The following is a 20,829-nucleotide window of genomic DNA, read 5'->3' as shown; positions in this document are numbered from 1 at the left end:
ATCAATGACAAATCTGCTAGAGCTAATAAACCAATTCCACAAAGTTGTGGGATACAAGTTAAACACACAAAGATCAGTAGTTTTTCTATACAGTAATAATGTGCTATCCGAGGAGGAAATCAAGAAAAAAAATTGCACTTACAGTAGCAATGAAAAGAAGCAAATATCTAGGAATAAACATAACCAAGGATGTAAAGGGCATATATCAGAAAACTACAAAACATTGCTAAAAGCAATCAAGGAAAACCTAAATGAATGGAAGCATATTTGTGTTCATCTATTTATTGGAAGGCTAAAAGTCATTAAGATGTCAGTTCTACCCAAATTTATCTACAGATTCAATGCAAAACCAATCAAAATTCCAGCAGCCTACTTTCCAGAAATGGAAAAGCTAATATTAAATTTATCTTGAAGGTAAGGGGCCTCAAATAACCAAAAACATCTTGAAGAAGTGTGAGGACTCAAGCTTCCTGACTTTGAAGCACATTACAAAGCGACAGTGGTTAAAACAGCATGGTACTTGCACAAGGATAGATATATTGACGAATGGAATGGAATTGAGAGTTGCAGAAATGTCTCTCACATCTATGGCCAATTGATTTTTGACAAGGCTGCCATATCCACTCAACTGAGCAAGAACAGTCTTTTCAACAAATTATGCTGGGAGAACTTGATTCCATATCCAAAAGAATGCAAGAGGACCCTTACTTCACACCGTATACAAAAATTAACTCAAAATAGATCAAAGACCTAAATATGAGAGCCATAAAACTCCTAGAAGAAAATGTAAGGAAGCATCTCCAAGATCTTGTAGGAGAAGGGGGTTTCTTAGATTTTATACCCAAAGCACAGGCAGCAAAAGAAAAAATAGATGAATGGGACCTCCTGAAGATTAAGAACTTTTGTGCATAAGTGGACTTTGTCAAGAAATTGGATAAACAGCCTACTCAATATGAGAAAATGTTTGGAAACCACATCTCCGATAAGGGTTTAAGATGTAGAATTTTAAAGAAATCCTACAACTCAACCATAAAAGGACAAACACTCCAGTTAAAAAATGGGTAAAAGACTTGAAAAGACATTTCTCCAAAGAGGAAATACAAATGGGTAAAAAGCCCATTAATAAATGGTCAACATCACTAGCTATTAGGGAAATGCAATTCAAAACCACAATGAGATATCATTTCATACCCACTAGAATGGTCACTATTAAAAGGATAGAAAGCTTCAAGTGTTGGAAAGGATATATAAAAATAGGAACACTCATTCATTGCCAGTGGGAATATAAAATGGTGCAGCCACTGTGGAAGACAATTTTGCAGTTCCTCAGGAAGCTAAATGTATAATTACCACATGACCTGGCAATCCCACTACTAGGTGTATACCCAGAAGAATTGAAAACAGGGCCTTCAACAGGCATTTGCACACCGATGTTCATAGCGGCATTATTCACAATTGCCAAAAGTTGGAAGCAACCCAAGTATCCATCAACCAATGAATGGATAAACAAAATGTGGTATATACATGGAATGGAAAATTATTCAGTCATAAAAAGAAATGAAGTCCTGATGCGTGTGACAACATGGATGAACCTGGAAGACATCATGTTGAGTGAAGTAAGCCAGACAGAAAAGGTCAGATAACATAATCTCACTTTTATGAAGTAATATAATAAGCAAGCTCACAGAGTTAGAATCTGGAATATAAATTACAAGGAGATCGACTGGGATTAGAGAATGGGAAGTTGATTTTTAACTTGTGTAGAATTTATGTTTAGGCTGATGATAAATGTTGGGAAATGGATGGTGGTGATAGTAGCACATTATTGTGAGTGTAGTGAACAGCACTGAGCTATATAGGCGAATATGCTTAAAAGGGGAAACTTTAGGATGTAAGTGTTACTAAAATACAAATCAAAAGATAAAACAAGATTGTACAACACACTAAACCCTGTGGAGACGATGGACTATATATAGTTGCTGATGGGAATGTAAAATGATGCAGCTGCAGTTGAAAATAGTTTGCTGTATATACCCAAAAGAATTGAGAACAGGGAGTCAAACAGATATGTGTACACCAGTGTTCATAGCAGCATTATTCACAATAGCCAAAAGGTGAAAAACCAAAATATCTATCTACAGATGAATGGATAAAATGTGCTGTCTTCATGCAATGGAGTATTATTTACCCACGAAAAGCAAGAAATGTTATATATGCTACAACATGGATGAACCTTGAAAATGTTATGCTGAGTTAGATAAGCCAGATACAAAAGGACAAATAATGCATGATTCCACTTACATGAAATACCTCTAAAACGTGAATTCATAGAGACAGAAAATAGATTACTAGTTACCAAGGGCTGGAAATAGGGGGAATGGGGAATTATTGCTTAATAAGTGTAGAATTTCTGTTTGTGGTGATGAAAAATTTTGGTAATGGATGGTAGTGATGGTACTACAACATTGTAAGTGTAATTCCACTTAATTGTATACTTTAAAATGATTAAAATGGTAAATTTTAATTATGTTATCACAATAAAATTTACAAAAATCTGGGTATATCTAACTTCTTTTTTGTTTTTACATAAAATGAAAAAAGTTGATAACCCTGTGTTAGTCTCAGAACTAAGTATGGTTGTGTGTGTGAGTGGGGTGGGGGGGAGTTGGGGACTTGCCTGTATGTGTTTACTGAATGTCAGTCTTGCTGAAGTAAATATTCTGGTTGTGTTTTCTATGGGGTCTCTGAATAGTAATTGCCTACCTCTATGTCAGAAATTGTCTTTACTTATTTCACTGGCACTTTTGAATGATAATTTGGTTCTTTGCAGTTGAGCCAAAATTAGCTCAGCATTTTGAAGATACAGTTATCCCTTCCACCTCACTACTTTCCCAGTCACAGTTTTGATATATCACAGATCGGCATAAGAAATTAAATGGGAATTTTTATGGAAGCTGCAGATGATACATGAATGCCAGCAGATGACACAAAAAGTTTGGAGACTCAGAAATGCATATAAAATATGTGTATGGTATTTTATATCATCATATTTTATATTTTAATACCATAAATATACAGTTTCTTTTTTGTCTGTTCAAGTCCTTTGCCTGTTTTTTGAATCTGCAAAAAATGTTGAGATATATTCAACATTTATCTATATATTTGTTGAGATATAGTCACATCCATACATTCCACCCAAAGTATACAATCAAGTATCTCACAGTATCATCACCTAGTTGTGCAATCATCATCACACTCAGTTTTAGACCACTTTTATTGTTCCAAAAAGAAAAATACCAGGGGCAAAAAAAAAGAAAATCCAAAACACCCCATATCCCTTATCTCCCCTTTTATTGAGTCCTAGTATTGGTGTGGTACACCAGTTACAGTATACAGCTTGCAAGAGGTATTTTTTCCCCACAGACCACTCTAGTATTAACTCTTTGTAACAGTGTTGTACATTTGTACTAGTTCATGCAAGAATGTACTCAAATTTGTGTGTTAATCAGTGACATACATGACGCTAAACAATCCCTTTCAACCAAATTCACCTACAATGCAGCACTATTATTTATAATCCCGATAACAAGTTACCCTCACCTCTGTCCATTCCCAAACATTTAAGTTCAACCTCGTGGACAATTAGGTAACTACACAGTCTTCTCCGGATTCTGTCTGTCTGTAGGTACCCTGTATTGTACATGCTAAGACTCTGAGTTTACGTATTCTAGTTAGTTCATATTCTTGAAATCATACAGTATCTGTCCTTTTGTATCTGACGTATTTCACTCAGCATTATGTCCTCAAGGTTCATCCCTGTTGTCACATGGTTCAGAACCTCATTCCTTCTTACTGCTGTATAGTATTCCATCATATGTCTATACCACATTTTGTTTCTCCACTTGTCTGTCAGTGGACACTTGGATTGTTTCCATCTTTTGGCATTTGTGAACAATGCTGCTATGAACATTGATGTGCAAATATCTGTTCATGTCCCTGCCTTCAGAACTTCTGGATATATACCAAGTAGCAGAATTGCCTGGTCATTGAGGGCAACTCAACATGTAGTTTTCTGAGGAATTGCCAAACTGTCTTCCATGGTGGCTGTACCATTTTACAGTCCCACGATCAGTGAATGTGTTCCTGTTTCTCCATATCATCTCCAACACTTGTAATTTCCTGTTTAATAGTGGCCATTCTTATAGGTACAAGACAGTTTCTTTTTTAAAGTTAAAATAAGTAAAAAAAAAAAACTTTTACAGATCTAGATCACGGGCGCACCTTGCCCCTAACCCCTGTGACATGGAAGGGATAACTATTTTTCATTGACTCCTTGCATATATTGTTTCTAAAGAGACATTCCTGTTCCTTTGAGGCTAATGTTTTTTGTCTTTATCCTAGAGTTCTGAAATTTAACTCTGTGTCTGTGTATCTTTTTTTTTAAACCAGCTTTCTATTTTCATGCTACTGAATTCATTCATTTCGCATAAATAATTCAATGATTTTTCATAAATGTTCAGAGTTTGGTAACCATCCTCAAAATATGATTTTACATCTGCATCACCCCCAAACATCCCTCATGCCCATTTGCAGTCACCCCTATTCCCACTCCTAGCCCCAGATCACCACTAATCTACTCTCTATCTCTATAAATTTGTCTTTCCTGGAGATTTAAAATGTATCTGTCTTTTTTACTTAGCGTAATGATTTTGAAGTTCATCCCTATTGTAATATGTATCAGGACCTTATTACTTTTTATTTCTGAACACTATTCCTTTGTATGGCTCTACTACATTTTGTTTAGCCACTCACCAGTTGATGAGCTTTTAGATTGTTTCTACTTTGTGGCTATTATGAATAGTTATGCAGTAGACACCCACATACAAATCTTTGTGTAAACATATTTTCATTTCTCTTGGGTAGGTACCTGGGAGGGAATTGCTTAATCTGCTTATTAACATTTTGAGAAACTGCCAACTATTTTCCAAAGTGGCTGTACCATTTTACATTCCTGCTAGCAGTGTTTGAGGTTCCCAGTTTCTCCACATCCTCACCAACACTTGTTATTGCCTATCTTTTTTATGATAGCCATCCTAGTGTGTGTGAAGTGATAGCTCATTGTGGTTTTGATTTGCATTTTCGTAGTTTCTGATGCTGACTAGCGTATTTTCCTGCATTTTATTTGCCATATGTATATCTTCCTTTCAAATCCTTTGTCATTTTATGTCATTATTTTCTTTTTTTTATGGAGTTATAAGGGTTCTTTATATATTTTAGATACAAGTCCCTTATCAGATATATGATTTGCAAATATTTTCTCGCATTCTGTGGGTTGTATGTTCACTTTCTTGGTGGTGTCCTTTAAAGCATAAAATATTATAATTTTGCTAAAGTCCATTTTATCTATATTTTTCTTGTCACTTGGCTTTTGCTGTCATTCTTAGAAACCATTGCCTAATCCAAGTCCATGGAGATTTACTCTTATGATTTCTTCTAAGAGCCTTGTAATTTTAGCCCATATATTTAGGTCTGTGATCTGTTTTGAGTTAATTTTTGTGTATGATGTTATGACAGAGTCCAGCCTCATTCTTTATCCATGTGATTGTCCAAAATTTTCAACACCATTTGTTGGAAAAGCCTTTTCTTCTCCTGTTGAATTGTCTTGGCACCCTTGTTGAAAATCAGTTGACCATAAATGTAAGGGTTTCTTTTTGAACTCTGAATTCTGTTTCATTGATCTATATATCTATTCTTATGCCAGTACCATACCATTTTGATTCCTACATTTTGAAATCAGGTACTGTGACTCTACCAACTTTGTTCTTTTTAAGATTGTTTTGGTTATTCTGGGTCTCTTGCATTTCCATATGAATTTTAGGATCAGCTGGCCGATTTATGTTAAAAGCCAACTGGGATTTTGATAGGTTGCATTGAACCCATAGGTTTTTTTGTTTTCTTTTTGTTCCCTTTGTTCTTCATTTCTTTGTTTCTTTCTTTTTTTCTGTCTTCCTATGGTTTACTTGAATTTTAAGAATTTCATTATGGTTTACATATAGTGTTTCTGAATGTATCTCTTTGTATAGATTCCTCAGTGGTTGCTCTGGGTATTAAATTATACATACATAACTCATCACATTCTGTGGGTGTTGACATTGTATTGGATTGAGTGAGGTGTAGAAACCATATCTTTGTTTTAAATTTGTTTTTTTTAACCCTCCCTGATTTATATGTTACATTTAAATTAAGGTAGTATAATTATATTAAATATTTCCTCTGCATACTTTGACAACAACATTACTATTATAAGTTTTGCTTCAGCCATTGGTTTGGTTTGCTAAAGCTGCCAGAACGCAATATACCAGAAATGGGTTGGCTTTTTCTCAGTGGGGTTTTATTAGGTTACAAATTTCCAGTTCTAAAGCCATGAATATGTCCAAAGTAAGGCATCAAGAGGAAAATACTCTGAGGAAAGGCTGCTGGCATCTGGGGTTTCTCTGTCATATGAGAAAGCACATGGCAACATCTACTGGTCCTTCTCTCCTTCTTCTGGTTTCAGTAGCTCTCTCCAAAATGTCTCTGGGCTTCTGTCTAAAGGACCCCAGTAAAGGGATTAAGACCTACCCTGAATGGGCTGGGTTATATCTCAATTGAACCAAAAGGTCCCTCCACAATAGGTCTGTTCCCACAGGGATGGAGTAAAAGAACATGGTCTCAGCAGGGCAAGATAGCAGTGTAGGGAGGTATGGAATTTAGTTCGTCCTCTAGGGCAGCTAGTAAATAGCCAAAAACTGTCTGGAACAACTATTGGGGACTTCTGTGACCAGACACACATTGTACACCCTTCTGGAATGGGTGGAAGGGCCAAAATCGCAGCACAGAACTGTAAGTCAGTCTCTCAAGCTTAGAGGCTAGTTACCCCTCCCCCACTGGCATGGCAGGTTGTTTTGGAATCACTTCCTGGGGAAGAAAAAGCAGTCTTTACTAGGAGTAAGGGAAGGAGCACTCAAGCAAGCCTCAATTGTGGATTTAATTAATAAATTTGGACTGGTGAATACCAAACTCCAGATACAGGTAAACCCAGAAGAAGCATGAAAGGAACCTGGAGGTAGCTTCTCCAGAGAGGAAGCGGGGACAATAAGATGAGGTGAGGTGAGGTGAGGTAGAAGGGAAGGGAAACAGAGAGGAAGCGGGGATGTTAAAAAAAAAAAAGAAAGAAAAGAAAACAAAGAAAAGAAAACGGAAGAAAACAGAGGCTTTTGGAATTGGATGAGCTCAGAATACTGGAAAAGGGCTATGCCCCAAGATGGAAAGGGGCACATAGAGCCAGGTACCAATTCCAGCTCTTGACTTGTGAAGCCAGGGGTCTGGGAACTGGGTCTGAAAAGGACTTTTTTCTTTTAACTTTCTAACATGAAGAAAGCAGCAGGCTTTTTCGGTTGTCAGCACTGCCCCAGGCAAGGGTATAGCTAACGTATATCTGAGAGACAAAATAACTTACCCAGGTGAAGGAGATGATTCCCTGAAGGTCATATCTTAAGAAAAGGGGTGCGGCAGGGCCCAGCACAATTGGCAGCTCTTATTCAGAGAATTCAGACCCCAGGGGCTGGAAAGTAGAAACAGTTTAAGCCTGCCCTCTGCCTCAGCCTCTGACTCAACCATACTCCTGGCAGGGACAGGGACTGCTGAGAATTCTAGGCACCATACCACTTTACGCTGGTAGGAGCTGCAGGCTGACAAGTGCTATCTGCTTGGCATGATAGAAAAAGCACAGAATCAAGAGGTTTCACAGGAAAGACTGGTTGTCTGGGAAAATCTGACACAGGTGGAGTAGATCCTATCTGGGAACCCCCTCTCATAAAAACAAAAAAACAAACGAACAAAAAAAAAGAAACTTCCATATAGTCAGGGAAAGAAACAGAAAAACAAGAGCTGAGAAATTCTGATCAGTTAAACAGAAACTATGCTAGAGGTCTAGAATAAGTTGAAATGAATGTCAAAGAACAGATAGAGAACAAAGCCTACCAACAAGAAAACCCTAGGTAAAAGAGAAAAAAAATGACCACCAGAATAAACTAATCAAGGAAATCAGATACCTAGACCCAGCAAAAAAATCAGGACTCAAAATAGGGAGCACAAAGATATGGCCCAGACAAAGGAACAAACTAACACCTCAACTGGCATATAGGAGTGGAAACAACTAATTAAAGATGTTCAAACAAATCTTTGATGTGAGTTCATTGAGTTGAAGGAAAGTGTGACCAGAGAGATTAAGAATATAAATAAGACACAGGGTGTCCATACAGAAGAACTCAAAAGCTTGAGGAAACAAATGGTAGAACTTATGGGAATGAAAGGCACAATAGAAGAGATGAAAAACCTAATGAAGACATACGAACAGAAATTTGAGGAAGCAGAAGAAAGGATTAGTGGACTAGAAGACAAGACATCTGAAATCTTACACACAAAAGAACAGATAGGGAAATGAATGGAAAAAATGAGCTGAATCTCAGAGAACAGAATAACAACACGAAGCGCATGAATATACATGTTATGGGTATCCCAGAAGAAGAGAAGAGAAAAGGATAAATGGAGGGGCGAACTGTGGTATATGTATATAATGGAATATTGAGCGGCTGCAAGAAAGACTGAAATCGTGAAGCATGCATCTAGGTGAGTGAGTCTTGGGGACATTTTATTGAGTGAAATAAGCCAAAAAACAAAGGGACAGATATTGTATGGCTTCACTAATATAAACTAACTATAATGAGCAAATGCTGAGAATTGAATTCAAGAGCATAGGTTATCTGGGGATAGAATGGGAGCAGAGATTGGGAAATTGATGATTAATGAGTACAGAATGTTCAATAAAGTTTCCTACATTGTAAGCTCTTAGAGCAGACACAACTGTTCCTGAGTTTTAACTGTTATTTCTAAATTCTGTGATGCTGAGCTCTTTGTGTATAACCTAGCAGTTCTCTGGAAATTTGGGTGTCTGTGTGACACCTGAGACTCAGAGTTAGAGTTCTGCAGCTTGCAGTCCTCCATACAGCAACTGTTAAAGAAACTGAAAAAGAAATCAGACTACAGTTGGAAATATGAATGAAACAGACTTGGTTAGGACTAAGGTAAATTAGAATACAGAGTAAAGGATGATATTGACTGTATTTTAAAACTCCAACTTCTGTGTGAGACCGAAGGAAGAGAGGTTTATTTGGTACAAAATTTATATTTTCTGGAGCATACTGTCTAATTTACACTATCTGGTCAGTTATTTAAACAACCTAATTGTGTGGAACCTAGAATAGAGAATGAGCTCTCATTACTCTGAACAGGCTAATTTAATACCCTAGTACATCCCAGAATATTTTGGGCAGAAAATAAAAAAGTATTTGGAAAATCCCCTTGATGTTTATCTCTTAGAAACTTAAATCCACCAGAGTGTTCCTATGCCAGGCAAGTCCTAAAACCCAGGGGCAACACAGCCTCTTTAAGAACAACAACCAGATGCAGCCCCCTTCCCCATAATGCCGACACCCCTTTTCAGTATGAACACTTTATGGTGGCCACTGCCTAGGGACCCCTGAAGATCAAGAAAATGATTAAATGAGAGGAAGGGGTAGCAAACAGACAAAATAAGATTTAGCAAAGGATTACAAATACTGAATCTTTATATAAATTTTTCTTAGATGCTAGCATTTAGGAATAGCTAGAGGGAAATAACTGAAATAGAACTATAAACCATAACATTCTTTGAAATTTGCTCTATAGCTACTTGTTAAATTGTACTTTGAAAAGTTATCACCTTTCTGTATATATCTTATATTTCCCAATAAGGAAATAATTGAACTTGTGGAACTGTAACCCATAACATTCTTTGAAATTTTCTCTCTAACAACTAATTAAATCATATTTTGAAAGTTTTCACTGCTATACACACACACACACACACACACACACACACACACACACACACACACGTATGTTAAATTTCCCAATAAAATATATATTTAAAAATGTATTTAAAAATCCCCTTGAGCGACTGGGTGAAAATGTTGAATTATTAAAGTTCCCCATCTGGGGAATTCCTGCTATTCACTTAAGCAATAGGGGCTCCTGGGTTGGTAGGCCAAGCCCTCAATCTAGAGGCTTGCCCTTAGGAAACGTATCTCCCCAATGATGAAGCTGAGCCTCCTTATAACTATGCCGAAGAGTAACCCTCAGAGACCCTCTTGTTGCTCAGATGTGGCCTATATCTCTAATCCAACTCTGCAGGTAGACTCACTACCCTTTCCCCCTATGTGGGACATAACTCCCAGGGATAAGTCTGGTCCTGGCATCGTGAGATTGAGAATGCTATCTGTTCTAGTTTGCTAATGCTGCCAGAATGCAAAACACCAGAGATGGATTGGCTTTTATAAAAGGGAGTTTATTTGGTTACACAGTTACAGTCTTAAGGCCATAAAGTGTCCAAGGTAACACATCAGCAATCAAGTACCTTCACTGGAGGATGGCCAATGGTGTCCGGAAAACCTCTGTTAGCTGGGAAGGCACGTGGCTGGTGTCTGCTTCAAAGTTCTGGTTTCAAAATGGCTTTCTCCCAGGGTGTTCCTCTCTAGGCTGCAGTTCCTCAAAAATGTCACTTAGTTGCACTTGGGATATTTGTCCTCTCTCAGCTTCTCTGGATCAAGAGTCTGCTTTCAATGGCTGTGTTCAAACTGTCTCTCATCTGCAGCTCTTGTGCTTTCTTCAAAGTGTCCCTCTTGGCTGTAGCAAGCTCGCTCCTTCTGCCTGATCTTAAATAGTGCGCCAGTAATTTAATTCAGACCTACCCAATGGGCAGGCCAACACCTCCATGGAAATTATCCAATCAGAGTCATCACCCACAGTTGGGTGGGGTGCATCTCCATGGAAACACTCAAAGAATTTCAGTCTAATCAAAACTGATACATCTGCCCACGCAAGATTACATCAAAGATAATGGCGTTTGGGGGGACATAATACATTCAAACCGGCACACTATCTTTACCAAAAGGGGGAAAAGAAATGAAACAAAATAAAGTTTCAATGGCTGAGAGATTTCAAATAGAGTCAAGAGGCCATTCTAGAGGTTATTCTTATGCATTATATAGATATTCCTTTAATTTTCTAGTGTATTAGAATAGCTAGAAGGAAGTAACTGAAACCTTGATTCTTGGTGATGATTGTATAACTATATAGCTTTTTTCATGTGACCGTGTGATTGTGAAAACCTTGTGACTGACACTCCCTGGATCCTGCATATGGACAGATGAGTAATAAAACAAAGACAAAAAAATGACTAAATTATAGGGAGGGATAGGGGGTATGGGATGTTTTAGGTGTTCTTTTTCAATTGTTATTTTTTTTGGAGTAGTGAAAATCTTCTAAAATTGTGGTGATGAATGCACAACTATATGATGATATTGTGAGCCAGTGATTGTATACTTTAGATGGATTATATGGTGTATGAACACCTCTCAATAAATTCGCATTTAAAAAAAAAAGTACACAGCCTTTTGTGGGGTACATACAGCTCCAAACCAGCACAGCCATCATACATGATTTAGAAAACTCAAGAAGGCAAATCAATTATATTTCCCTATAGGTTTTCTCTCACTTTTCCATCTTCCTTCCTGATGTTCCAGAATTCCTGCTTTTGCCAGTTTTTTCTGTTTCAAGAATTTCTTTTAGTCATTCCTTTAGGGTATCCTTGCTGGCGACAGCTTTTCTTTGATTTCCTTCATCTGAGAACATCTTGATTTCCCCCTTCATTCTTGAGGGATAGTTTGGCTGGATATAGAATTTTGAGTTAACAAATCTTCTCTTTCAGCACCTGAAAAATGTTCCACTTCCTTCTCACATCATGGTTTCTGGTGAAAAATCTCTTATCCTTTGAATCATTTCTCTTGTATAGGTAACATGCTATTTCTCTTTCACTGCTTTCATTTATTTCAAGCATGTTCAGAATTGCCTTTTTATGATGGTTGCTTTAAAATCCTCATCCAGTAATTCTGTTATCAATTTCATCTTTGTGTTAGCATCCATTGACTCTTTTCTCATTCAAGTTGAGAATTTTCCTGACTCTTGGTATGGCAAGTGATTTTGCATTGTATCCTAGCCATTTGGCTTATCGTTTTATGAGACTCTGGATATTACGTAAATCTTCTGTTTTAGCAGACCTCTTCTGACACTGCACTACTGCAGGGAGGGAGCTGCTTCCTTATTACTGCCCTGTGGGGCTGCAAGTGCAGGTTCCCACGTGGCCCCCATTTACCACTTAGGGTGGGAACAGGCACCTGTGCCTGCTGGAAGGCAGAGAAATTCCGTGCTCTCCACCAGGCCTCTGCTGACACCTGCCAGCACGGACATGAGATCTGCCTTGTTGCCGCACCCTTATGGCCTCCACATACACTGTAATGTCAGCCAGACGTCTCCCTTAGTCTTTAGTGACACTGTCCTGGCAGGGGGTAAGGATCCCTCATTACAGCCAGGTGAGGATGGAAGTCTAGGCTCCTCACTCGGCGTTTGCTTTTGGGGCTGGGGGAAGGATGCAGTTCTTGTGTCAGTTGGGCTGGAGTAAACATTTCATCTTGATAGGCTGTTCCTTTTCAGGTCCTTTGGAGAAGGAGAGCAGGCATTTCTTGTTTTTGTTTTGTCTGCATTTGTTGGCATTCGTTGGCGTTTCCAGGTTTCTGGATTCTCCAGCACTCAGTCTAAGATATTAAATTAAAAGGGAACCCAGAGAACTTACCATTGTCTTGTATTTTGGGTCCTGAGGCACCTATTTAGTCTGCCTTTTTCTCTCCTCTTTTCAGGGTCTTTTTGTATTTTTTTCATATACAATGTCCAGGGTTTTTAGCTGTACTTAGTGGAGTGAAGAGGAAGAAGAGTATCTGTTCCATCTTCGTCTGCAACTGGAAGTCAGTCCTACGCTGTTTTTATATGTTGGTCTTGTCTCCTGCCATGTTGATAGACTTTTTTTTTTTTTTTTTAATTTCTAGTAGCTGTGTGTGTGTGTGTGTGTGTGTGTGTGTGTGTGTATTTATAGGATTTTCTACTTACAGAATCATGTCTTCTGTGAATAAGACAGTTTTACTTTTTTGTTTCTAATATTGATGCCTTTTATTCCTTGCTTTTCTTGCCTGGTTGAACTGACTAGAACTTTCTGTTCAATGTTGAATAGAATTGGTGAGAGCAAACATCCTTGTATTGTTCCCAATCTCAGGGAAGAGAAGCATTCAGTCTTTCACTAAGTTTGATTTTAGCTATCAGGTGGAGGAAGTTCCCTTCTATTTCTGTTGTGCTTAGTGTTTTCATCATGAATGAATATTGGATTTTGTCAAATGCTTTTTTTTCTCAGTCTATTGAGATGGCCATGTGGTTCTTGTCCTTTATTGTATTCATATGAGTATTGTACACTAATGTGTTTTCACATGATAAACCAACCTTTCATTCTTGGAATAAATCCTGCTTGGTCATAGTATATAATGAAGTTCTTTTTTTAAATGCTGCTGAATTTGGTGTGCTAATTATGTTGAGGATTTTTCAGTCTATATTTAGAGGTATATTGGTATGTAGTTTTCTTTCTTGTAATGTCTTTGGCTTTCATATTAGGGTAATATGATCCCTCTTTGTTTCCTGGAAAAATTTGTGAAATATTGGCATTATTTGTTCTTTAAATGTTTAATTGCATTTAATTTTCCTTTTGACCCATGCATTATTAGTAATTGTGCTTAATTTCCAAATATTTGAAATTGATTTCCAGTTTCATTTTTTTTGAGGACAGAGGGGTGGCATATTCAAAGTTCTGAAAGCCCTTTGAAATTTATTGAGCCTTGTTACACTCTTTTTGTGGCTATTCTGAATGCACTTGAAAAGAGTACGTATTCATCAGTTGTTGGGTGATGTTTCTATAAGTATCAATCTGGTTGAGTTGATTAAATAGTGTTGCTCAAGATTTCTCTATTCTTATTAATATTTTTGTTTTCTTGCTCTATCAGTCATTGAAAGAGGTGTGTTAGAATATGCACCTGTGATTGACCATTTCTCCTTTTGGTTTTGTCAATTCAGCCATCTTGCTGTTTGCTTTCTATTCCATCTGATCTTTACTCCCTTCATTCCTTTCCTGCAGCCATGTGGACCAATCAAGTGTTTGTTACTATTCTATGTTATCTCTCCTATTGTCTTTTTAGCCATCTCTCTTTGTGTTATTAATGTTTAGAGTTGTGGTGTCCAATACAGTAACTATTGGCCACATTAAAATTAAAGTGAATTAAAACTCAGTTCCTCAGTTGCATTAGCTTCCTTTCAGGTGATCAGTAGCCAATCATGCCTAATACTCTGTGGGACAGTTGCACATACAGAACATTTCCTGTACTGCAGAAAGTTCTATGAGATAGCTGCTTGAAAGGTTAGGATCTCAATTTATTTTGAGTTAAAATCACATGGCATAGTGTGGAAAGCAAAGTGTAGAAAGAGCAACATTCTAGTCAGAAGATGTGTGTTTTGCTGTGTCTTTACTACAGATTAGCTGTGTATCTCTAGGAAATTTCCCTAACTTCTCTGAGCCTCAGTTTTCTCTTCTAAAATGAGGATAATCATCCCTGTTCTTTGTGCTTCATGGACAGATTGTAGAAAAGAAATAAGATAATATGGTAAAGTGTTTTAGAAAGGTTAAAGCAGTTTTCTAAAGATCTTTAAAAATGTATTGACCCCAGTTTTCTGTTTTGTTTGTCCTTTTAGATTGCTGACAGAACTGGAATCTCCTTCTTGGTGGCCTTTTAGTTCCAAACTGTGGAAGACTCCATCAGGAACAAAGCCCAGGGAAGGTGCCTCAGTGTTCTCCTCTGAGGCTTTTGGAAAAGAAGGGGTGGTAATTAAAATTCCTGCGATTATTTCCCAAGGAACAGAGTCTCACGTTAAACCAGGAAAGCTCACGGTCCTTGTTTCTGGATTAGAAATCCATGACTCAAATTCTTTGCTCATGCACAGATTTGAAAGAGAAGATGTGGATGACATTAAGGTTCACACACCGTATGAAATTAGCATACGCCAGCGATTTATTGGGAAGCCAGACATAGCTTATCGTTTGATATCTGCAAAAATGCCAGAGGTCATCCCAGTGTTAGAAGTGCAGTTCAACAAGAAAATAGAGTTGTTAGAAGACGCCTTGATGCTCAGTAGCACCAGAGCCTCCTCTCCAGCAGAGAAAGTTTGCTCACCCTGGCATGCAGGTAAGTCATTGACAAAAAGGCCTGGGCCCCGACTTCCAAAACCGCAGTCAGACTCCACACGCCAGGGGGAAATATCTTAACATGTGGCCGTGGGGTTCCATCTAAATAGAGACTGCCCAGTTGTTTGTTTTAAAAGAAATTGCATACCGTTTTCTTTAGAACTTGACGTCTGCGAACCTCAAATCACTGAGGTTTTTCATACACTTGATAGATGTGTAGGTTTCAAAAGAGGTCAGAAATGGCTTTGATAAATCTTCCATAGTGAAAGAAAGCACCGAGTTAATTATTTTCACTTCTTGTTCTCTCTTCCCTTTCATCAGTTTGATTTGAGAACTAGCAGATATTTTAGGACCAGGGTCCCCCCTTGGAAAGCTGGCTTGTCTCCTCTCTGCCTGCCCAGAAGGATCTCCAGTCCCCTTCACTCCTCACTCCCATTTCCATTGGTAGCTAACATCGGTCTTTCCAGCCCACCTTCCAGGTATCTGTATTTAGGTATCTGTATTTTTGAAAACTATGTGGCATAGTTTCTTGGTAAGTTTTAATGTCCTTGAGGCATTGTGAAACCAACCCCCCTGCTCCCATTGGCAGTGTGGCAGAGGACATTCTCATACTTATGTCCAAATGAGTATGTGAGTCCACGTGAGTCTGAGACCCTGGGGGTGGAAGTGGGGGTGGCAAGACACACCTGGGGGTATGCTACTGCTAGACTAGATGCCTGCTCAGGTTTCCTTGCTGTATGTTTTTTTCAGATCCACAAAGTAATTGTAGGATTTGAATTCTAGGGAAAATTCTAGGGTTGAAATGGACTTTTTATGGCAGCTTATTTATTTTGGGAGAGGCACATGTTACTGTACACTCTCAGCAAAGTGATAATACCTTTGTAAGAAGCCAGCATGCTGAATTTTATGTGCAAGATGGTATCCAATTTGCTAGGAACTTAAACACTGTCACTGTCGTGTACACGCTCGGTGATCAGCACGTATGTCTCAACACCACGCCTGTCGTGGTATCAGAGGCGCAGGGAGTACGGGACAGTGCCTCCTTGTCAGCACCTCGGTGTCTTCTGTTCCAGGTTGGAAGATCTGCAGAAACAGTAGAGTGGAAGGCATACCTTTTTTTTTTTGACGTCTCAGAAATGTATTACTCTCCTTGATTAGGTCTTTTCATCTGTTGTATGGCCACAAGATGGCAGTCTAGTAACATTGGACCAGTGTTTGCAGACTGCCTGCTAGTCTCTGGAAGTTCATATTGGCGACAACTCTAAAGATGAGGCTTCCCAGAGACCTACTGTGATAGGTGTAAGATAGATGGGCAGAATTCTGGAGGCCTCCGAAGACACCGAGTGCTTGAGGGTGGAAGAGAAGAGGAGCTTGGAGCACGCGTACCCCAGGCCCCCGTTACAGCAGAGACTGTGTCGTCAGAAGACCCTGACTGGTCTTTGGTTGTAGCCCTGCCTTGGGGCCGGCCGGCCGAGTTAACCCAGGGCATCCCCACAGCTTGAGCCTCGGCTTCCTGATCCGTGCAGTGAGTGTTTGCCTCCAGGATCTCCAAGGCTTCCTTCCTGTCTGTGAGCTTCTGTGATTTTCTGTCAAAACCGCGGGATCCTCCCCAACACTCAGTGCCATCTCCCATGTTTTAACGTATATGCAAAGATATTTTAAAGCTGGATTTTTCTGACTTACAAACCACCTTATAAAACATTTTGCTTTGTGTCGAGACTAACAGTATACTCTTTTTCTTGCCTTGGTTAGGGCAGAAATAGCTGGTGCTACCATCTTCTGTAACAACATTTTATAGTATTATTAATATGCTGCTGTATCATTAAGAATAGCACTATTCAAAATTAAAATCTCCCTGAACACCAAGTCTGACTCTGAAGAAATAGAGATAGTAGAGCAAATTGGCTCTGTAATTAAAGCCATTTTATTTCAGATTTTAATCGCAGCCTCATGCTGAGTGAATTAAAAAATAGTCATAGAGTACCATAGACATCTTAAGCTGTGGGCACCCTCATCCTTGAGAGTTTGTACTAACTCCCTTGGGGCCTGGGTGATCCTGTGCCCAATTGCCCCCAGTTCCTACCTGCAAGCCCCTGCTCTCTGGTAGGAGAAAATCCTGTGCTTCAAAAGTGAGGTGGAAAAAAGGCAGACAGCTTCTGCTTTAGGGAAAATCTACTACGAATTACTGTTTTTCTGCATAACATTTTTAAAATAACCTTTTTAAAATTTTAGAATACTTCTAGATTTACGGAAAAAGTTGCAACACTAGTACAGAGTTCCTGAGTATCCCACACCCCATTTCCCCTGTTGTCAACACCATACATTTCTGTGGTACAGTTGTCACAACAAGTGAGCCTGTGTTGATGTCTTTTTTCTGTTCCATTCAGGTACATTATGTTTAGTTATCAGATTCCCTTTGGCTCTGACAGTTTCTCAGGCTTTCATTGTTTCGATGACCTTAACAGTCTTGAGGAGTCCTGCTCAGGCATTTGTAGGATGTCCCTCAGTTGGGATTAACCTGACGTTTTTCTCATGATTACACGGGTGTTATGGGTTTGGGGGAAGACCAGAGGTGAAGTACTTTTCCATCATACCATGTCAAGGGGACATGCATAGCATTTTAAAGAGTTCTTATCTTCGTTGTCTGCTGTCTGTCACCTCCTCAGAGAGGCCTTCCTGACCCCATCACCCACTAACCCACCTCCATGACGAGTCTCACACTGCACCCACCACTCTGGTGTCCCTTGTGTTTCTTGTCCTGCCTCTCAAACTGGGGTGTGTGTCCTCGAGACCAGGCTCTCCTCGGTCTTGTTCTCTCTGTATGTACAGCACCAGGACAGGGCCAGGTAGCCAGAAGGCACACACAGATTTGTGGGATGGGCGTTTTGAAGTGGTCCCTGTGCAGACTGATTGATTTGAGGACATATTTTGAGCCAATAGATTTCTAACCAAAAAGCACAAATACTGTGGACCGCGCCTGTCCTGGGCCGGCATCGGGTACAGCATTACTCTGGCTGCACCTCCACACACCTCTGGGCCCTGGCCTGCTCCCAGGGAGCCTGGGGAGAAACAGGACAGAGAAAGATGGCCAGCTGCTTGGCCCTCTCGCCCAGGAGACCTCCCAGGAGGGCCCATCTGTGAGCCCTGTGCTTTGTAAACTTGTGCAAGTAAGGTATGGTAATCACAGTCATTTAAGACCTCTGTCTCTTTCCATTTAAAGACCCCCTCCATCACTGTGTTGAGTGGCATGGATGTTTTGTGTTTAGTCTTAATTTTTTCATTAAGTGCTTCCCACCCCCAGTTGCATCGGCTTCAGACCCCTGAAAGCCTGGGTCTGCCCATGGTAGAGTGGTTTTTCCCTGTTTGGCAGTTGAGGAGTGTGAGGCTGAGGGAGAGGAAGGAGGTTTGCCTTGGTCACGTGGCAAGGATAAGTGAGCCACATCCTGTGCTTCCCAGGTTGGGTGGCCTTTTCTGTGTGCCTGCAGGAACGCTGGAGTTCCATGTCCTATGCAAGGTAGACTAGCATGCAGTGATGCTGATCTTCTCCCCGGGGGTTGAGTTTGGGAGCTTTCTGCAGCACGGCACAGTGTTCGCTCCAGAGTCGGGGAGTCCCCGAGCTGCCTCTGACCAGCCCAGGGTCCTCCTCTCGACAGCTTCCTTATTCCTGGAAAATGAAATCATCTCTAAGTTCCCTTCAGCTTGAACAATTTATACTTATGTTGTTTAACTGAGATTAGTGCTTTAAGAGCAGAGAAAAGAACCATCCTATCCTGAACCAGATGACGTTTTTATCAGAAGACACTCCAAAATGTTGAAGCAACTGTGTCAGCCATCCCGGCTGTCACCATAGCCCTGAAGATGGAGGAAGCTGTGTGGAGTAGCTGGAAGCCCAGTTGGCTCTATGGCTCATTCTGGGAAAAGTCCCTGACATATGTTTTCTTGTTTTTCTAAAGTTAAAATCCAGGAAGGAAAAAATGTTCTCTTTGAGCTTTCTGGTTGTTTAAGTAAAATCCCATTTATTAAAAATTTAGAACAGCATGTCTTTCTATATATAATACAGCTGTAGATGTTGAAATAAAAACCAAGATGACAGCAAAATGGAGTGCTGGATGCAGTATGAATCAGATGTGCACCTTGCTCTCAGGAAGCGCGTGTGCCAGTGGGAGAGCCCCCAGCTAGGAGGAGGCTGTAAGATAAATAACCATCAGGTCACAGGCAAGTTAATATTAAAAGGTGTGGAAATTGAAAAGAGAGCAGGCTGTACTAAAGGAGGTATTATAAGACAGCATAAGATTAATTGTCAGACCAGGCTCAGAGAAGATGATTGCTTACAAAAAGTCACAGGCAGAAGAGGTCTGTCAGACTGGAGCACTAGGAAAGTCTCGACAAAGAGCTGGTCATCCAGACACGCGTGTGAACAAGGGTGTGGGGTGGGGGTGGGGAAGGGCCAGTATGTGGGGACAGGGTGCCAGGGTGGCTGGAAGTGCAGTCCTATTCAGAACCAGGGACAAAGTGAGAAACGAAGGTTCAGTCCAGCCAGGAGAGGCCCCAAGAGCTGGCTCCCTGCAGGCCTGGGGACCCACTGTTCCTGTAGGAGAGGACGTGCGACTTTTCTGTCACTCTGACCCCGATGATGATTTATCAGTCTCTACTTTCAGCTGGTAATAACCAATAGAACATTCCCTGTTTCTGCTGCTAACTGTTCCAGCCTGCCCTCTGACATTGTTTTATTACTGACAATTTTAGAAGAGTGCTTGTTGTCACATAGCATTTTAATTTATGGCATTTCAGATTATTTATGATCAAGCAGCATGGAGTATGGGCTTATAGGAAGTTTCTGTGCTAATTAATAAACTCTTAGGATGTTGGAGTAGGATGGGACTTTGGAGATTATATTGAAATTAGTATTTTGCAAACATTGGTCATGAAATCAATTTGGTTTAAAAAGAACAGAATAGAAAAGAAGACACCAGCCTGCCCTTTTGTTCCTTGGTGAGATTGCCCTGTTCACAGGGTATCATTTTGTGAGACTCATTTCAGACCTCTGCAACATTCTTAGGGCGTGCCTTAACACAGAGAAACATCACATTGGAAGGGTGAAGGCTGCGCTCTTGCAGGTCCACTTCTCTTGGAGGAACCATGGCCTGTGGGGAGGGCAGTTCAAGCCAGGCTCCCCCGCAGAGAAGGAGGCCCAGCCCGGGGTCCTCCTGGAGAATTCCCAAGAAGCCTTCTCTGGTTCTCTTCACCTGCTGTATCCTGGCCAGGATAATTCCTCCTTTGCCCAGCTGGGCACTCCCAGGGAGTGCTTACTTTTAAGAACCATTTTTAGGAATCGGTGGGGTGTTTGCTTGCATGTGTGCAGATGGCTGCATGCTTTTCCCTCAAGAAGGTCAAGGTTGCACAGTTGGGCTGTCTTGGTTGGGGGCAGACCAGGTCAGATCCGGCCAAGCAAGAGCTTCTACTACAGGTGAATCTCCTCTCCCTGTGTTCCCTGATGGTGTGTTCAGCAGCTGCTCCAGCCACAATGAAAAGCAGTGGCAGTTGAACCTTTTCTTTTGGTCTGCTCACGGCCTTCTGGA

At 40.1% G+C, this 20,829-nt stretch overlaps 1 protein-coding gene across 3 annotated transcripts in view; it reads left to right on the top strand.

Moving 5' to 3' along the window:
* Positions 1-20,829, top strand: part of SNAP47 (synaptosome associated protein 47) — a 156,114-nt gene that overhangs the window by 117,045 nt on the left and 18,240 nt on the right. For all 3 annotated transcript variants that reach the window (XM_037801006.1, XM_037801008.1, XM_037801009.1), the window contains one exon: positions 14,761-15,251. In XM_037801006.1, coding sequence (XP_037656934.1) covers positions 14,761-15,251 — 491 coding nt within the window. The remainder of the gene's footprint in view (positions 1-14,760; positions 15,252-20,829) is intronic.

The sequence above is a fragment of the Choloepus didactylus genome, chromosome 13 (genome assembly GCF_015220235.1).
Source record: "Choloepus didactylus isolate mChoDid1 chromosome 13, mChoDid1.pri, whole genome shotgun sequence".
Taxonomy (NCBI): domain Eukaryota; kingdom Metazoa; phylum Chordata; class Mammalia; order Pilosa; family Megalonychidae; genus Choloepus; species Choloepus didactylus.
This window is presented reverse-complemented; position numbering and strand designations above follow the sequence as displayed.